At 43.4% G+C, this 19,558-nt stretch overlaps 1 protein-coding gene across 1 annotated transcript in view; it reads left to right on the top strand.

Moving 5' to 3' along the window:
• Window positions 1-19,558, top strand: part of LOC137346034 (aryl hydrocarbon receptor-like) — a 226,928-nt gene that overhangs the window by 200,199 nt on the left and 7,171 nt on the right. Inside the window, exons 9-10 of the mRNA XM_068009334.1 lie at window positions 5,559-5,700; window positions 12,444-14,088. Of these exons, the coding sequence (XP_067865435.1) occupies window positions 5,559-5,700; window positions 12,444-14,088 (1,787 nt within the window). The remainder of the gene's footprint in view (window positions 1-5,558; window positions 5,701-12,443; window positions 14,089-19,558) is intronic.

The raw sequence follows: 19,558 nt of genomic DNA, 5'->3' as shown, positions 1-19,558 counted from the left end.
GCCCAGGCAACCTCCTGGTGAATCTCCTCTGCACCCTCTCCAGTGCAATCACATCCTTCCTATAGTGTGGTGCCCAGAACTGTACACAGTACTCCAGCTGTGGCCTAACTAGCGTTTTATACAGCTTCATCATAGCCTCCCTGCTCTTATATTCTATGCCTCGGCTAATGAAGGCAAGTATCCCATATGCCTTTCTAACCATCTTATCTACCTGTGCTGCTGCCTTCAGTGATCTATGGACAAGTACACCAAGGTCCCTGCGACCTTCTGTACTTCCCAGGGTCCTACCATCCATTGTATATTGCCTTGCCTTGTTAGTCCTCCCAAAATGCATCATCTCACACTTCTCAGAAATAAATTCCATTTGCCACTGCTCCGCCCATCTCACTAGCCCATCTATATCGTCCTGTAACCTAAGGCTTTCCTCCTGACTATTTACGACACCACCAATTTTCTTGTCATCTGCGAACTTACTTATCATACCTCCTATATTCACGTCTAAATCATTAATGTACACTATAAACAGCAAGGGTCCCAACACCGATCCCTGCTGTACACTACTGGTCACTTGCAAAAACAACCCTCGACCATTACCCTCTGCCTCCTGCCACTAAGCCAATTTTGGATCCAAATTGGCCTGGATCCCATGGGCTCTTACCTTCTTAACCAATCTCCCATGCGAAACTTTATCAAAAGCTTTACTGAAGTCCATGTAGACTGCATCAACTGCTTTACCCTCATCTACACATCTAGTCACCACCTCTCAAAATTCAATCAAGTTTGTTAGACACGGTCTCCCCCTGACAAAGCCATGCTGACTATCCCTGACTTTCCAAGTGGAGATTATTCCTGTCCCTCAGAACTTTTTCCAGTAGTTTCCCAACCACTGAGGTTAGACTCAGTGGCCTGTAATTACCTGGTTATCCCTGCTGCCTTTCTTGAATAATGGCACCACATTCGCTGTCCTCCAGTCCTTAAATGGTAGACTTATAAGGTTCATAGGAATAAAACTCATCAAAATTCACCTGTTACAATGTATTCAGCAAATTGTTCTAAGTTGACTCTAACAAAATATCATTTGTACACTCAGTATAGAATTATAGTTTAGAAAATTGTCCTGTTAGTTAATGCTACCTGTGAGAATGCTGCAAGTCTTCTCTTTCCCCCGCCCACTCCCCCCATATAATGTTCCCCTTTGAGATATGCAGAAACCATCTTGCAATATTGGTTGAACTATAGAGATGTTTTGTCATAATAGTCAACACTTTAGAAGTTTGCAAACATTGAGGCTACAGAAGTTCAAAATTCATTCTTTTATTAAGGAGATTTTTCACTTCATGGGTTAATAGATGCCACAAAGTGCAAAATCACATCAGGTGCTTGAAAAACATCGGATATGAGCAAGGCATGTTACGAGAGCAACAGTCAATTATCCGAAATCCTTTGTTTGTCCAACATTAGGATGAATGCATTAGATTACACAAATTTAGCATCTTGGTAATGTGACAATTTATAGATACTTTTGAGTTTTTATTTGTACATGCTGTTTGTTCCAGTTATACGTCATCTGGGAAACAGATTTTCCAATGGCTAGTAACAATTTAGAATACCCTAAACTTGTGTTTAGTACTATTATAGTGCTAGTAGCTGAGGTCATCTCCACAACTAAATGTGAATTACTTTTCTAAAGTAGCTCTAGATATTTCCTAGAAGTGAATGATTGATTTTCTTTGCATTCCATTCAAATGAACTTGTTCCGGTCGGGTGATGAGGGGGCCCTCTCCTTATTTGACCACAACAGGTTTAATTCTTTTTTGAAGTGGATGTACTGGCAAATTCATTGTGTTTGGTTCTTGTTATGGTCATAGTGAGTAGGTAATCAATTGGATGATTTTTCTTGAGTGTAACAAAGAAAGAAGTTAATTTTATTGTACTTAAACTGAACAAAGTAAAATAAACTACGTGCCAATGTCTACATGCACACACTCTAGAGGTTCACACACGCACACAAATAGGTTACAGAGTGGGGAAGGGTAGAGTGGTCGAGTTAGAGTCCATAGAAAAAAGGCATATACAGTCTGTGGAATTTGGTGATTTGGCTGGCTTCTAGCTGAATTCAGTGGTCCTGAGGCTTTTAGTTTGAAGAGGAAGATGACTGATTCAGTGAGTCTCTTGGAGACAGCGATACGGATGATTTCCTCCAAAGGGGTTTCTGAATGTAGCTGGAGTATACAGAGGTGGTCAGTCAACAGGCAGGGTTCAAAGCTTGCAAGCTGAACAGGAGAAAGCGAGAAAGAGGAGGGACCCTGTCTTGGGTCTGCACGTATCAGTGTCCAGATGCTTCTCAACCTGCTGCAGAGAAGCACCAGCTTAAAGCCACAAATGGGGGGGGGTGGTGGCATTGTCACACGACAGTCACCCAATTAAAGGTCTGCAAAGGAAACCTGACCGAGCCCAAATGCCAGACCCAGAAGTGCGACCCAGCCCGACCCAAGCCCGACACGTCATCGACCCGACCCCGACGGGACCTGGCAACATGTGTCGGGCTTGTGTCAGGTCGCACATCCGGGTCTGGCATTCGGGCTGGGTCAGGTTTCCTTTGCAGACCTTTACACCCAATGATTCAAGCATGGTAGGTAGCAGTGTATTTTTCTTGCCAAAGAGAATGGCCAGTTCCCTTAAACTTCTTGGTTCTTGCTGGAATGAGCAGTCATTTCGTCTCTACCTCACAGGCCTTGCAATGTAGGATACAGTGTTGCAGATTAGTTGGCCATCTTAAGCTGTTAGAAAAATCATCTTTTATCTGTTACTTTTTAAATTTCTGTAAAAAAAAAAAAATATATAAATTCAGGTCTCCAGTCAGTGGATTAAAGAAAATTATCATTCAACAAAGCATGTTAACATGACAGACTGCATAAGTAAATCTACCAATCTTAGGTGAGGTGAAGTATAGCTTAAGTTACCAGAATTAAGTGTGCAGGAGTTCTTAGTTTACTTGATATTGACAGACAATAAAGGAAACCAGAGTGGATGTTATGATAGGGAAGCCATATTGTTAACTTATTAACAAGAAATGCTGGAACCACTCAGCAGGTCTGGCAGCATCTGTGGAAAGAGAAGCAGAGTTAACGTTTCGGGTCAGTGACCCTTCATCGGAACTGACAAATATTAGAAAAGTTTCAGGTTATAAGCAAGTGAGGTGGGGGTGGGGCAAGAGATAACAAAGGAGGTCTAGATTGGACCAGGCCACATAGCTGACCAAAAGGTCACGGAGCAAAGGCAAACAATATGTTAATGGTGCCTTGAAAGACAAAGCATTAGTACAGATTAGGTGTTAATACACTGAATATTGAACAGCAGCAAGTGCAAACCTGAAAAAAAACAATGGGTAAGCAAACTGAACAAACTAAGATGAAATGAAATAAATGCAAAAAAAAAAAGGTTGTAAAAAAGAATGTAAAAAAAAAAAGGAAGAAATAATAACTAAAAATGAAAGTAAAATGGGGGGCTGTCATGCTCTGAAATTATTGAACTCAATGTTCAGTCCGGCAGGCTGTGGTGTGCCTAATCGGTAGATGAGATGCTGTTCCTCGAGCTTGCGTTGATGTTCAGTGGAACACTGCAGCAATCCCAGGACAGAGATGTGAGCATGAGAGCAGGGGGGAGTGTTGAAATGGCAAGCAACCGGAAGCTCAGGGTCCTGCTTGCGGACTGAGCGGAGATGTTCCGCAAAGCGGTCACCCAGTCTGCGCTTGGTCTCCCCAATGTAGAGGAGACCACACTGTGAGCAGCGAATACAGTATACTCCATTAAAAGAAGTACAAGTAAATCGCTGCTTCACCTGAAAGGATTGTTTGGGGCCTGGGATAGTGAGGAGAGAGGAGGTAAATGGGCAGTTATTACACCTCCTGCGATTGCAAGGGAAGGTGCCATGGGACGGGGACGAGGTGGTGGGGGTAATGGAGGAGTGGACCAGGGTGTCGCGGAGGGAACGATCCCTTCGGAATGCCGACTCCCACAGCTACCTCGACTACACTTCTTCACACCCTACCTCCCGTAAGGACTCCATTCCATTCTCCCAATTTCTCCGTCTCCGACGCATCTGCTCTGATGATGCTACCTTCCATGACGGTGCTTCTGATATGACCTCCTTTTTCCTCAACCGAGGATTTCCCCCCATTGTGGTTGACAGGGCCCTCAACCGTGTCCGGCCCATTCCCCGCACCTCTACCCTCACCCCTTCTCCTCCCTCCCAGAACCGTGACAGGGTTCCCCTTGTCCTCACTTTTCACCCCACCAGCCTCCATATCCAAAGGATCATCCTCCGCCATTTTCGCCACCTCCAGCGTGATGCCACTGCCAGTCGCATCTTCCCCTCCCTTCCCCTGTCAGCATTCCGAAGGGATCGTTCCCTCCGCGACACCCTGGTCCACTCCTCCATTACCCCCACCACCTCGTCCCCATCCCATGGCACCTTCCCCTGCAATCGCAGGAGGTGTAATACCTGCCCATTTACCTCCTCTCTCCTCACTATCCCAGGCCCCAAACACTCCTTTCAGGTGAAGCAGCGATTTACTTGTACTTCTTTCAATGTAGTATACTGTATTCGCTGCTCACAATGTGGTCTCCTCGACATTGGGGAGACCAAGCGCAGACTGGGTGACCGCTTTGTGGAACATCTCCGCTCAGTCCGCAAGCAGGACCCTGAGCTTCCGGTTGCTTGCCATTTCAACACTCCCCCCTGCTCTCATGCTCACATCTCTGTCCTGGGATTGCTGCAGTGTTCCACTGAACATCAACGCAAGCTCGAGGAACAGCATCTCATCTACCGATTAGGCACACTACAGCCTGCCGGACTGAACATTGAGTTCAATAATTTCAGAGCATGACAGCCCCCCATTTTACTTTCATTTTTAGTTATTTTTTCTTCCTTTTTTTTTACATTCTTTTTTACAACCTTTTTTTTGCATTTATTTCATTTCATCTTAGTTTGTTCAGTTTGCTTACCCACTGTTTTTTTTTCAGGTTTGCACTTGCTGCTGTTCAATATTCAGTGTATTAACACCTAATTTGTACTAATGCTTTGTCTTTCAACACACTATTAACATATTGTTTGCCTTTGCTCCGTGGCCTTTTGGTCAGCTATGTGGCCTGGTCCAATCTCAACCTCCTTTGTTATCTCTTGCCCCACCCCCACCTCACTTGATTATAACCTGTGACTTTTCTAATATTTGTCAGTTCCGATGAAGGGTCACTGACCCGAAACGTTAACTCTGCTTCTCTTTCCACAGATGCTGCCAGACCTGCTGAGTGGTTCCAGCATTTCTTGTTTTTATTTCAGATTTCCAGCATCCACAGTATTTTGCTTTTGTTAACTTATTAAGTGGGAAAGTGTTGGTGGTACAATTTTATTTGTAGTTGACTCACTCACGACCTTTACGTTTCTGGAATGCACGTGAAGTAGCCAAAATAATTGTTAAAGCACAATTTCAACTTCGAGAAGTGAGTCAGGCTGATCATTCAGTAACACTTTTTCCCCTGTGGTTTCTACATTTTAGTGATGAAGACAGGTGAAAGTGGAATGACTGTTTTCAGGCTTTTAACCAAAGAAAATAGGTGGACTTGGGTGCAAGCAAATGCACGATTGGGATACAAAAATGGGAAGCCCGACTATATTATAGCCACACAAAGACCCCTCACGTAAGTAATGACAGATGCACTGAAATCCAGCAGTATGTTGAGCTTTTGATGACAAAGCAAATTGCGAAATGAGGCATCATTGTAGCTTTCTAATCTTTTTCCAGATGGTGGGATAACATATCTAAATACACTTGCAACTTATGTTTAATTTTAGTTTGATCTGATGTTGATTTGTTTTTGTTTATCATTTACCTTCCATGTGCAATAGGAATTTGTATCATTGAAAAAGAAAATTATCTAGAGAACTATCCCTTTAATAACTGTGCACCATGCAGCAATTAATCCTCCCTTTTCATTAATAAATCTTTGCTATTGGCTATTATTTTTTTCCCTATTTTTCGTGATAATTCTGTTCTGTTATGTGAATAAAAATGTAGGTTGCCGTTTGAGTTGAGTTACGACCAAGTGAGAAAGGTGTCTAGGGATCCCTTTCAGCCTTCGCCTGCTCTTACTATAACAGGATTTGATTTTAAACAGTCTTTGTTTTGAGCTCCTCCGTGGTGAATCCTTGTTCACGCTTTCCAATTATAAGGCAAACAAATGAGCACAAACAGGCTTTCTTAGGTTTAAAGAAGAAAAGTGAAATTTATTAAAACTTAAACTCGAGCTCTAATTTGGTTAACACCTACGGATACACGCCACGCCAGCTAACATACACATGCAAATAGAGAGACAGAAAAGAGCAGAAGGAAAATAAAGTGGAGAGATTTGAGGCAATACCTGAAGAGTTTCTTGTTGCTGTGCTTCGAGCTCACTGTAGAGTCCTTTTGTAGGTAGGTCTTGCTTGTAGGTAATTCTTGCTTTTCGTTGGGGCCCAGTATTCCTCTCAAACCTTGTTCACTGTAGGAGACTTTTCTCTCTTGGGGTTCCGGTGTGTTCAATGGATTCCAAAGCTGGTGAAAAAGAGATGAGTGCAGACAGGAGAGAGATGTTCTCAATCCAGGAGCTTTTCCATCTTCAAATTCTCTGTGTGGCCAATTTAAAAATCTCAGTTCCAAACTCTGCAACAGCCAGTTAGTCATGTAGCTAAACTCGTCTGACCATGTCTTCTGTGTATTGTGAGCAGGGACTGGTTCCTTTGTTCCAACACTGTCTGCTAGTATGCAAAAAATGTCTTTCCGGCTAGGAGCCTGACAATTCCTTGTGATAGACCCTCTTTTCTTCCCAGCATTAATTTGAAGTTTAATGTCCATGTGGCAAAATTAATGTGTCTCTTTCCTGGCAGGTGGGGGCCTGCATGATAATTAGCATACTTCAACAAATTACTTCCTAAATTCTAAACCCGTTTCTGCATTCAAAGAGGAATTTTTTTTTTTAATTACTTTTGGGTTATGTTTTATTGATATCAAGGTGAGGAATGCTAGTGCTGGTAACATTCTTGTATCCGAGATACACAGAGTCAGCACCTATTACTTCCAGGTCAGGTGTAACAGAGTAAAACTTAATTTTATTCTATCCAAATCTCCGAGCATGCACTACTGCCACAGGGTTATATTTATCATTCCCCTCAATAGCTGAGTGATATGACTGCTTCAAGACAGTTTCGTTTTCTGGACATGCCCATAAGAAATTGGGTAAGACTACCCAGACTCCGTTCACGTATGACTTTTGCAACCTAAAAAATACAAGTAAGATTTTCATCTCATCAGTGTAGGATAGATTCAAACCCAAGCCCTTTGGTACTGATTCCTTCCCAAGTTGGTTTCATTTTCATTGAAATAATTAATACCTAGTTAACTCTTGGAGCACTTTTAAAAATATTAGCCATAGAGCTTTGCCTTGACAGGCAGAGCATATTAGAGAAAGAATTATCAATTGTTCTGCGCCTGAGTCTGTGGCGAGCGAGAAGACACCAGGAGACATTTGGAGCTTTTGCACTCTCCTGCAACAGTTGCAACAAGGTAGATCATTTAAAGGCCCAAATAGAGGTAAATGGGTATGATGTAATTGTCATAACGGAAACATGGCTACAGGGTGACCAAGCCTGGGAACTGAATATTCAAGGATATTCGACATTTAGGAAGGACAGGCAAAAAGGGAAAGGAGGTGGTGTTGCGCTGATAATAAGGGATGGGATCAGTACATTAGTAAGAGAGGATCTCCGACCTGAAGAACAAAATGTGGAATCTGTTTGGATGGAGCTAAGAAACAGCAAGGGGCAGCAAACATTGGTACAAGTTGTTTATAGGCCACCAAACAGTAGTGGAAGTGTGGGGCATGGTATTACTCAGGAGATTAGAGAAGTATGTGGCATGGGTAATACAGTAATCATGGGTGAGTTCAATCTGCATATAGACTGGTTAAACCTAATGAGCACTAATGCTGTGGAGGATGAGTTTCTGGAGTGTTAGGGATGGTTTTCTAGAGCAGTATGTTGAACCAACTAGACAACAGGCTATTTTAGATCAAGTATGATATAATGAGAAAGGGCTAATTAATCTTGTTGTAAAAGAACCTTTAGGGTTGAGTGACCATAATATGATAGAATTTTACATTATGTTTGAAAGTGAGGTAATTCAATCTGAAGCCAGGGTGTCAAATTTGAACAAAGGAAATTATGAAGCTATGAGGGGCAAATTGGCTGAGGTGGATTAGGAAAATACACTAAAGGGTATGACAGTACATGGGCAATGGATAGTCTTTAAAGAAATATTACATAGTTTACAGCAACCATACGTTCCTTCAAGGCACAAAAACGGCAAAAGTAAAGACAGTCAACTGTGGATAACAAAGGAAGTTAAGGATTGGAAAAGATTAAAAGAAATGACCTTTAAAGTTGCCAGAAATAATAGTTACCTGAGGATAGGGAGTATTTAAGAATACAACAAAGGAGGATGAAGAAACTGATCAAGAAAGGGAGAATAGAATATGAATGTAAGCTAGCAAAAAATATAAAAATGGACTATAAAAGCTTCTACAGGTATGTAAAAAGGAAACATTTGGCTAAGACAAATATGGGTCCATTACAGACAGAATCAGGAGAATTTATAATGGGGAATAGAGAAATGGCAGAGAAGCTAAATGATTACTTTGTGTCTGTCTTCACTGAGGAAGATACAAGAAATCTCCCAGAATTAGAGATCCAAGGGATTAGGGGGAATGAGGCACTGAAGGAAATTAGTATTAGTAAGAAGGTTGTATTGGAGAAATTAATGGGGCTGAAGATTTATTAGTCCCCAGGACCCAATATTCTATATCCCAGTGTTGAAAGAGGTAGCTGTGGAGATGGTGGATGCATTGGTGATCATCTTCCAAAATTCAATAGATCCTGGAGCAGTTCCTGCAGATTGGAAGGTAGCAAATGTCACCCCACTATTTAAGTAGGGAGGGAGAGAGAAAACAGGGACCTACAGACTTGTTAACCTTATATCAGTAGTAGGGCAAATGCTAGAATCTATTCTAAAGGATGTGATAAATGGACGCTTGGATAATCTGATTGGGCATAGTCAACATAGATTTATGAATGGGAAATCATGTTTGACGAACCTGTTGGAGTTTTTTGAGGATGTTACTTACAAATAATAAAGGGGAGTCAGTTGACGTGGTATACCTGGATTTTGAGAAGGCTTTTGATAAAGTCCCCCACAGGAGGTTGGTTAGCAAAATTAAAGCACGTGGGATAAGGAGGTAATATGCTGTCATGTATTAAGGATTGGTTAACAGGCAGAAAGCAGAGAGTAGGAATAAACGGGTCATTCTCGCGTTGGCAGGCTGTGACTAATGGGGTACCACAGGGGTCAGTGCTTGGGCCTCAGCTGTTCACAGTATATATCAATAATTTGGATGTGGAGACCAAATGTAGTATTTCCAAGTTCGCAGATGAGACAAAACTAGGTGGGAATGTATGTTGTGAGCAAGATGCAAAGCGGCTTTAAGGGGATTTGGACAGACTTAGTGAGTGGGCAAGAACATGGCAGATGGAATATAATGTATAAAAATGTGAGGTTATCCACTATGGTAGGAGGAACAGATGTGCAGAGTATTTCTTAAATGGTAAGATTAGAAAGTGCAGATGTACAAAGGGACCTGGGTGTCCTTGTCAATAAGTCACTGAAAGCTAACATGCAGATGCAGCAAGCAATTAGGAAGGCCAATGGTATGTTAGCTTTTATTGCAAGAGGATTTGAGTACAGGAGTAGTGAAGTCTTGCTTCAATTGTATAGACTGCACTTGGAGTACTGTGTGCAGCTTTGGTCCCCTTACCTTAGGTAGGATATTATTTCCATAGAGGGAGTGCAACGAAGGTTCAGCAGTCTTTTTTTTTTTTAGAGATACAGCACTGAAACAGGCCCTTCGGCCCACCGAGTCTGTGCCGACCATCAACCACCCATTTTATACTAATCCTACACTAATCCCATATTCCTACCAAACATCCCCATCTGTCCCTATATTTCCCTACCACCTACCTATACTAGTGACAATTTATAACGGCCAATTTACCTACCAACCTGCAAGTCTTTTGGCTTGTGGGAGGAAACCGGAGCACCCGGAGAAAACCCACGCAGACACAGGGAGAACTTGCAAACTCCACACAGGCAGTACCCAGAATCGAACCCGGGTCCCTGGAGCTGTGAGGCTGCAGTGCTTGTTCCCGGGATGGCGGGACTGTCCTATGAAGAGAGATTGGGGAAACTGGGCCTGTATTCTCTAGAGTTTCGAAGAAAAGAATGAGCGATGATCTCATTGAAGCCTACAAAATACTTAAAGGGATAGACAGGGTAGATGCAGCTAAGATGATTTCCCTGGTTGGGAAGTCTAGAACCATGGCACATAATTTCAACATCAGGGGGAAGCCACGTAGGACAGAGATGAGGAGAAATTTGTTTACTCAGAGGGTTGTGAATATTTGGAATTCTCTATCCCAGAGAGCTGTGGAAGCTCAGTCATTGATTATGTTTAAAGCAGAGATTGGCAAATTTCTAAATACTAATGACAGAAAGGGATATGAGGATCGTGTGGGTAAAAGGCATTGACGTGGATGATCAGCCATGTCGTATTGAATGGTGGGGCAGGCTCGATGGGCTGAATAGCTTACTCCTGCTCTTATGTTTCTGTTGTTTTCAGTCTGTTAAGTGGTTAGGCTCTAGATGAATAATTGGAAGATCTTTGGCCACGGATGATTTCTTCTGCCTTTACCACTGTGATTTTGGTTAATTCATTTTAACGGATGGATAATTATGGGCTGGTAATCACAGAAGCACTAAATCCTGGCCTTTGTTCCACCAGGTATAACCTTTTGCAGTAACTGAAGCACCCACCTCTCTGATTCATCTTTGCTACAGTTTGAGAACTTTTTCCCATTTAAATTCTTTTGCTGTCCATGCAAGAGCAAATACCCCTTTTGGGATTTCTTTATTTGTTTTTCCATGGACTTGTTGTCAGTAGACCAGAGCTGGTCCCACCATGTAGCTGGCTTTGTTACAATGACCAGTATAACAAATCTTCCAGTTGTAGCATCATCCCAGATACTACTGAACTCTGGATTTTCTTCCGAGCCCTGTCGGCAGAAAAAGCCAGAGCAACGGCTTCTTCACCTAATGCTTTCAGCTGTTTCATCTGAGGTTGGTGGTTAGTTCCTTAGCTCCGATTGGATTAATTTAATTTCTCAAAGGAAAGGAGAGTTCAGTTTTCCACTAAAAATTCCCTGAAGCAATGACCTATTTCTCTAGAACTCATTTTCTGAAGCCTTGTTGCATACATCATTTGATGAATACAATGCACACAAGTGACTTTTGAGTACTACAGTATTCTAGCAGGAAGTATTCTGTTATGGAGCTGGTTAATGTATCTGCTGAACAGGCTTTTCCAGAGCACCATTATCATTCGGAAAATATGTTGCAAGCTGCTCCATACCTTCAACACAAAATAGGTACTGTTGGGTTCACATAGTCTTATTCCATCCCCAATTTGCCTATGATTCCAGTTTTTTTTTAAATTGGAAATCTCCCTTTGAGGTTAAAGCTTCAGTTCCTTTGGAGAAGTAATCCAAACAAACTGAATTCACAAAAATGAAAACAATAAGCCTCAATGCATGCTCTAGATGAGGACAGCCTTTTATCAGACCCATTGGGTAGAATATATATTTAATCAAATTTCTGAAAGTTAGAATATTATGGCAAGCATGCCTCCTGTAATCATTTTTTATGTGATTTCCTCCCACTGCCTCTTTTTCCCTCTTCTGCTCCATTTGGATAGTTTTTATCTGCATCTATAATTTAAAGTTCATGTCTTAATTTATGGGCGGCACAGTGGTTAGCACCGCAGCCTCACAGCTCCAGCGATCCGGGTTCAATTCTGGGTACTGCCTGTGTGGAGTTTGCAAGTTCTCCCTGTGTCTGCGTGGGTTTCCTCCGGGTGCTCCGGTTTCCTCCCACATGCCAAAGACTTGCAGGTTGATAGGTTAATTGGCCATTATAAATTGCCCCTAGTATAGGTAGGTGGTAGGGAAATATAGGGACAGGTGGGGATGTGGTAGGAATATGGAATTAGTGTAGGATTAGTATAAATGGGTGGTTGATGGTCGGCACAGACTCGGTGGGCCGAAGGGCCTGTTTCAGTGCTGTATCTCTAAACTAAAACATAATTGAGGAATCCTGAAACCTAGTAGGTAGTTTAAGATTTTTGACGATTAAATTGACTATTTTTAACTCAACACTTTGAGAGCTCCATTATTACAAAAATGTTTGAGTTCTTGGATGCACCGTAAATGTTTGTAACAAAAGTGGATTTTTGTTCCTATTCAGGGAAGAAGAAGGGGAAGAGAATTTGCAAAAACGAACCTTGCAGTTGCCTTTTAACTTTGCAACTGGGGAGGCAGTGCTATATGAAGGAAATTGTTCAATCCTTGGATTAATAGATTCTGCAATTCCTAAAATCAAAGGAAGTGGCGGAAAAGTTTTAGCAGAAGCATCAAGCGGGCAGGAATCAATAGATCCAAATTCCCTTCTTGGTGCCATGTTAAGCCAGGATAGATCAGTCTATGTATCTGCCCCTTCACAACATCAGAATTTTGGCTTTGAAAAAGCCATTTTTAATAAGAGCGAAGAAGCAGAATTCAGTGATCTCTTTCCGAGTGATTGGGAAGAGATTCTATTCAATGATAATAAGAGTATTGGGAAGATGGAGCATGCCAACTGTATTCAGCAGCAAAAGCCTTTCCCTGCTCCTGAAGAAAATGTAGACATTTTGGCAAATAAGATTGGCAGTGAGCTTTATAACACTATGAAAAGCCTTGATATAGGGCTGGAAGACTTTGATCTCATATGCCAGGATGAGACATTCCTGAGGGTTCATTGGGATGAGACTGGAGATATAAATAATATTGCACTTAATGAGGAAATTCTAACATATGTCCAAGAATTACTGAAAAAGAGGACAGACTGCATCTATTCAAGTTGCATGCAGCAAAAACCACTTAATTCAAATTCAAGTTGCATGATGCAGCAACAACTTCCGATGCAACACTTGCAACAACAGCAGCAACAACTTCCGATGCAACACTTGCAACAACAGCAGCAACAACTTCCGATGCAACACTTGCAACAACAGCAGCAACAACTTCCGACGCAACACTTGCAACAACAGCAGCAACAACTTCCGACGCAACACTTGCAACAACAGCAGCAACAACTTCCGACGCAACACTTGCAACAACAGCAGCAACAACCTCCAACGCAACCTTATCACCAGCAGCAACAACCTCTGCTGCAGCCTTATCACCAGCAGCTACACCTTCCAACGCAGCCTTATCACCAGCAGCTACGCCTTCCGACGCAGCCTTATCACCAGCAGCTACGCCTTCCGACACAGCCTTATCACCAGCAGCAGCAGCAGCAGCAGCAACCTCAGATGCAACTTTATCAGCAGCAGCAACAAGAACACCAGTTGCAGCTGTGCCAGAAGATGAAACACTTGAAAGTCAATGGACTGTTCACAAACTGGAACTCTGGCAATAAAATACTTGCTAATGGTCAGGAGAAACAGTTTGGTTTCTCTGGCTTAGACAGCACTGCATCTGGGTTCCAGTACAAATCTGAGCTTAATGCTACCCCTTCAGCTTGTCAACAAGACTTCCTGTTGTACCAGCAGGCAGCTGCTGTCCCAACCCAGCCTTCTAATTTCATCCAAGCAGATATGCCAGTGGCTGACTTTCATACACAGAATTATGCCACAGTTAGTGACTTAGAAGACTACCTGAACTGTGTAGAGCAAAATTCAGAAATTCAGGATTATAGTGCGGTAAACCCAGTAATGGACATAATTACACCACAGACGTGTTATACAGGTGCCATGTCAATGATCCCATGTCTAACACAAAATGATTTGTCCCCTATGGATACTGTGCAATTCAAACCTACAAGCTCAGGTCAACAGCCATTTTTAGCCAAGGTAGATACCCTTTTCTTTTAATTCATTCTTGTGATTCTTAGAGAGTAATGTATCTAGGTTTGCTAATGATACAAAGGTGGGTGGAAAGGTAAGCTGTGGGGAGGACACAGAGAGACTGCAAAGAGATTTAGACAGGTTAAGTAAGTGGGCAACAAGATGGCAGATGGAGTATAATGTCGGGATGTATGAAGTTATGCACTTTGGTTGTAAGAACAGAAAAGCAGAATATTTTTGAAAAGGTGTGAAACTTCTAAGTGTTGATGTTTAAAGAGACTTGGGTGTGCTTATACAAGAAATGCAGAAAGTTAACATGCAAGTACAGCAAGCAATTAGGAAGGCAAATGGCATGTTGGCCTTTATTGCAAGGGGATTGGAGTACAGAAATAAAGAAGGCTTGCTACAATTGTACAGGGTTTGGGTGATACCACATCTGGAATACTGTGTGTAGTTTTGGTCTCCACATTTAAAAAAGGATATTGTTACGATCAGGTGAGGAGGGATCGAAGGGCTCCCCTCTTGTCCCTCTCCTTGTTTTACCACAATAGGTTTATTTCTTTTTTTTTTAAGTGGATATACTTACCAATTCAGTGAGTGTTTAACTATTTAAATGCTATAATCATAAAAGAACCAATCGGACAGGTTTTCTTGAATTTAACAAAGAGTTTAGCTTTATTTTACTTAAACTGATCTAAGTAAAATAATAAACTACACTCCAACTTTCACACGTGCACACACACACACAAATAGGTTACAGAGTGGGGAAGGATAGTTTGGTCTGATTAGAGTCCAGAGCAATAAAAAGGGGTATACAGTCTGTGGAGTTTGGTGGCTCAGCTGGCTTCAGGCTGAGTTCGGTAGCCCTGAGGTTTCCAGTTTTCAGATGTGGCCCGCTGATTTGGTGGTTCTCCTGGAGACAGCGAGACAGATGATTTCCTTCACGGGGTCTCTGTTTGCAGCAGCGATAGGCCTGGGTGATTACGGCCAGCAGGCAAGGTTTGAAGCTTGTAAGGTGGACTAGAGAGAGAAAGGAGGAACCCCGTTTGGGTCTCAGTTGTCAGTGTCTAATTGCTTGTCTGGCTTGCTGCAGCTTAAACACACAGATAGTGGGCCTGTCACATGACTGTCACCCAGTGATTCAACTTGGTGGATATCAGCGTGTATTCCCTCTTGCAACTTAATTAGTTCATGTTCAGGAATTCCCTTCTCTCAATCAGGGTCCCATTGTTCAAGTGATTAGGTTTGAGTGGTTTGTTTCCACCAGTTTAATGCCCCAAGTGATTGCCTTAATGTCTTGCTGATAGGATCATGCTAGGTAGTTTACTTAGATTCCCAGGTAATTGTTCTTGAGAGGACTGGGCAAACAATTCATCTCCTCCTCGATCCATTGGAATGTAGGGTATAGCGAAGCAAATTGTGGTGGCTATCTTAGCTGTTAGCAAAGTAATCTTTTATCTTTTCCTTTTATTTTTTTTTAAATTTAATTCAATTTTCCAGCTGGTGGATTAAAAAAAATCATTCAGCAAAGCATGCTTTTGTGACACCTCCACACCACGCAGAATGAAAAGTGACGACAGGAGCATTTCATTATAAGGTCGTAAAAGAAAAACTACAAATAAATTCATCCTCAAACACTCACTTATCAATCTCTCACTGCCATAGCTATGCTCTGGTTAATTTTCTCCCGGGATGATTCAGTGTTGAGTTAAACTCTGGATAAAGCATCAGCTATCACATTGTTTTTCCCTGCAATGTGGTCTTTAGGTAATAGGGTTGCAAAAGCACGCTCCCATCGAAGTAACCTTGCATTCTGGATTTTGAATTTCTCCACAAATCTTAAAGGATTGTGATAGGTATAGACTGTGGTCTCCCTGTATCCATTTTGGACATATACTTCAAAGTGCTTGAGAGCCAGCAACAGTCCCAGAGCTTCCTTTTCCAGAGTAGAGTATCTTCTTTGATGTATGTTTAACGTTTTGGAGAATTACCCAACTGGTCTCTCAATGCCTGATTAGTCGGGCTGGATTTTAAAGTTTCTCCGCCACTGGGAATGGTGGTGGGGGGCAATATAGATTACAATGGAGGAAGCCTGCCACTGATCCCGAAGGCGGCAGGTCCCGTACCGCAATGGGATATGCATTAAGATATGTTAATGCCTACTTACCATGCAGGCCGCAACGATTCAGGCAGCACGCTTCAGTCTTTATTCTGGCGGCCTGGTCTGCTATGCTTTCCATCAGGGCCCCTTTTCCTGCACTGGTCTGGTGTACCCTGACCAAATAAGGCCTACTCCTGCTCCTATTTCTTATGCTATTACGTAAAGAGAAAGACGCATTAACAAAAAAAGGTTCTCCAAGTGAATGAGATGAGGGTTCCAAAATCCAGTTCTGTAGTGCCACTAGCTTCGGCACTTCAGGTGCAATTTGAGTACCAAAATGCAGTCCGCACAGATTTCTCTTACAACGTGCACTGAATACCATCTTGGTGAGGGTGCGTGCGTCCGTAGGCAGATTGTGACGTCAGGGAACATCTAATGCTTACTTGGCGCTAGCATTACCATTTTAGACCTCGCCACTGTAGTTAACATCCTTTCCTAAACACACACAGCTGAACATGCATTCAGCAGCACTAAGGACCACTTCTGCCCTATCTCCAGCACCAGTGCTATTTAAAGGGATCATCAACAACCTGCAGGTTAGTTGCTGCTTAGATTCTGCTGGCTGTGTTTCAGTTTGTGGCAGTGTTGGGTGTTTTGAGGAGTTGGTTACAGTTGATGATGTCTTCAGGGTGTGCTGTCACAAATGCGGAAGGCAATGACTGTGACTGCAAGGGTTCTGGGAACACCAGTTTCTCCCAGTCATGGGTGTGCCATAGTAGTTGTTGCCCTTGGGCTGTAGCGTGAGAGGGAAGTGGTGCAGACCCAGCAAATAAGACAAGCTGCTCATGGAGAGAGGGGGCGAAAGGCGCTCAGCAGGCAACCTTACTCACTTATTGTTTTCCGAGAGCACTTTTCTTACATCCACCTAAACTAGGAGCAGTGTGTTGTCACCTGCGCTTAACAAAGGAGTTGCTCATAGAACTCTGTCACCTATTGGAACCAGACCTGCAGCCTCAGAAGGGCAAGGATGGCACTGCCAATAGCTGTGAAGGTGACAGTGGCCCTGAATTGCTACACATTGGGATCTTTCTGGGCTGGAGCAAGTGAGATATGTAACATCTTCCACTTCACTGTCCAGTGTTGCATCAGAAAGAATGTGGCGCTATATGCCAGGAGAGTAGACTTCTTTGTCTTCTCTTTCAACAGAGAAAAGCAGGTGGAATGCACATGTGACATTGCTAGGATAGCTGACTTCCATGATGCAGAGTGCCATTGACTACTAAGATGTACCACTACTTCAGCAAAAGTTACCACTCACTGCAACCATGCTCAGCACATCATGTTGGTGAATGTCCACTATCCTGGCAGCAGTCATAATGCATTCATTGTGTACCAGTCTACTGTTCCAGCATCCTTTCAGCCGTCCTGTCAAGCTAGAGGGTGGCTCCTGGGTTTTTAAAAAAAAATTTTTATTCATTCTTGGGATGTGGGCATCGCTGGCAAGGCCAGCATTTATTGCCCATCCCTAAGTGCCCTTGAGAAGGTGGTGGTGAGCTGCCTTTTTGAACCACCGCAGTCCATGTGGTGTAGGTACACCGACAGTGCTGTTAGGGGAGGGGATGTTCCAGGATTTTGACCCAGTGACAGTGAAGGAAAGGTGACATAGTTCCAAGTCAGGATGGTAAGTGACTTGGAGGGGAATCTGTAAGTGGTGATGTTCTCTTACATTTTCTCCCATTGTCCTTTTACGTGGTAGAGGTTATGGGTTTGGAAGGTGACAGGGGCTGTCCACTCTACACCTGGCTCGTGACTCTGCTCCGCAGCCCACCCACACGTGGCCAGCATGCATGCAATGAGATCTATGCTGCCATGAGAAACGTCATCGAGCAGTTAATTGGGATCCTGAAGCAATGATTCTGGTGCCTCAATCATTCTGAAGGAATCGTCCAGTACCTACTGGAGTGGGTGCCCCAATTCATGGTGGTCTGCTGCATCCTGTACAACTGGACATGATGAGAGCACAGTCCTTGTCACCACAGATTCAGAAACCACCTCAGGAGCAGGCAGAGGAGGAGGAAGGAAGGAGGCAGCCGGCACGTCCACATTCCGGGCGGGCTGTCCGTGAGCTTGTAATTCAACTCTGGTTCCTGTTCATACCACCCCAGATCTGCCTTGCACAACGGTCCCAGACTTTACAGACCTCAGTCACAGACCATCACAGCATCCTGTTGTCCACATTCCACTGCAAATCAACAATTCCATACCAACTTGATCCAACGAAACATCCAAAGTTCCATACCAGGCTCAACAATAATTACTCTTCTACATTCCCTTAATGTCCGTCTTGTGGGTGCCCTTGCCTGGCCTGGTGCTCCTTCTCAGTGCTAACTCAGTGATTGAAGCATGGTTGGTGGAAGGCTGCTGAGTGAAGGACTGCAGATGGCCTTGGAGGGTGACCTCGAGCAGCTTTGGGCCTTGAAGGTCCAGCCTCAGACTGCACCATTTTACCATGCGTTACAGCAGTCTGGGCTGGCTCACTGATAGAGTGGCAGTAGTGGGAGCATGAATGCTGTCATCCTGAGAGAGAACAGCAGATTCAGACTCCACAGAGCCACTGTCACTCCCCTGGGGCAACATCTCAGCACTCTGAATAATCTTCTGCAGGCAGGTTGCTGGACTGCAGTGAAAGCCTCAGTGTCCCCTGTAAGCTGTGCAGTTGCGTGGCCACACAACAACCCAGAACATACCACACAGGGAACAAATAGGCCGTGCACAGCAAACGTTTGTTTTATGACATACACATACACAGCTACATGGCAATTTTACAGGGGCTACGCAGTGCAACAAACAGGGCACACGCAGCAAAGGGAAATTAGAGGCAGCATTGCCCTGAAAGTCCCTTTGAGCACTGGTATCTGCAGCCATTATGGCAGCAGTCTGAGCCTGGAGGGCAGCAAGCGGAGATTTTATGACCTCAGTCTGCGCTTCCATTGCAGAACTCAAACATTGGGTGTCTTCTTCATGGGCTATACTTGAAGCTGTGACATTTGATCCTGCATGATGGTTGGGTCCACACTTGTAGTCATGGAGTTAGCCACCAATTGCACACTGGAAAGGATGACCTCCAAGCTCTGCAAGAAGCCCTGTGCTAAGTGGAGCTGGACTGTTCCATGTTCCTCGACAGCGACGTCAGGCTTTCTGGCAGGCCAGGCCACACAACAAGCATTTCTGTGTGCATGCCCATCTGCCTTATTCTGTATGCTATCCCATAGAAATTCTCATTCACATTCTCTGCAGCAACGTCGCTGTACAGGAAGCTTGCACCCAGGCTATCGTTTCCCCTGGCCAGGTTGCAGCCCAGTCATGCTCGGTGAC

Source organism: Heterodontus francisci, chromosome 2, assembly GCF_036365525.1.
Source record: "Heterodontus francisci isolate sHetFra1 chromosome 2, sHetFra1.hap1, whole genome shotgun sequence".
NCBI lineage: Eukaryota > Metazoa > Chordata > Chondrichthyes > Heterodontiformes > Heterodontidae > Heterodontus > Heterodontus francisci.
Note: the sequence above shows the minus strand (reverse complement) of the source record. Positions and strands in the feature narration are given on the sequence as shown.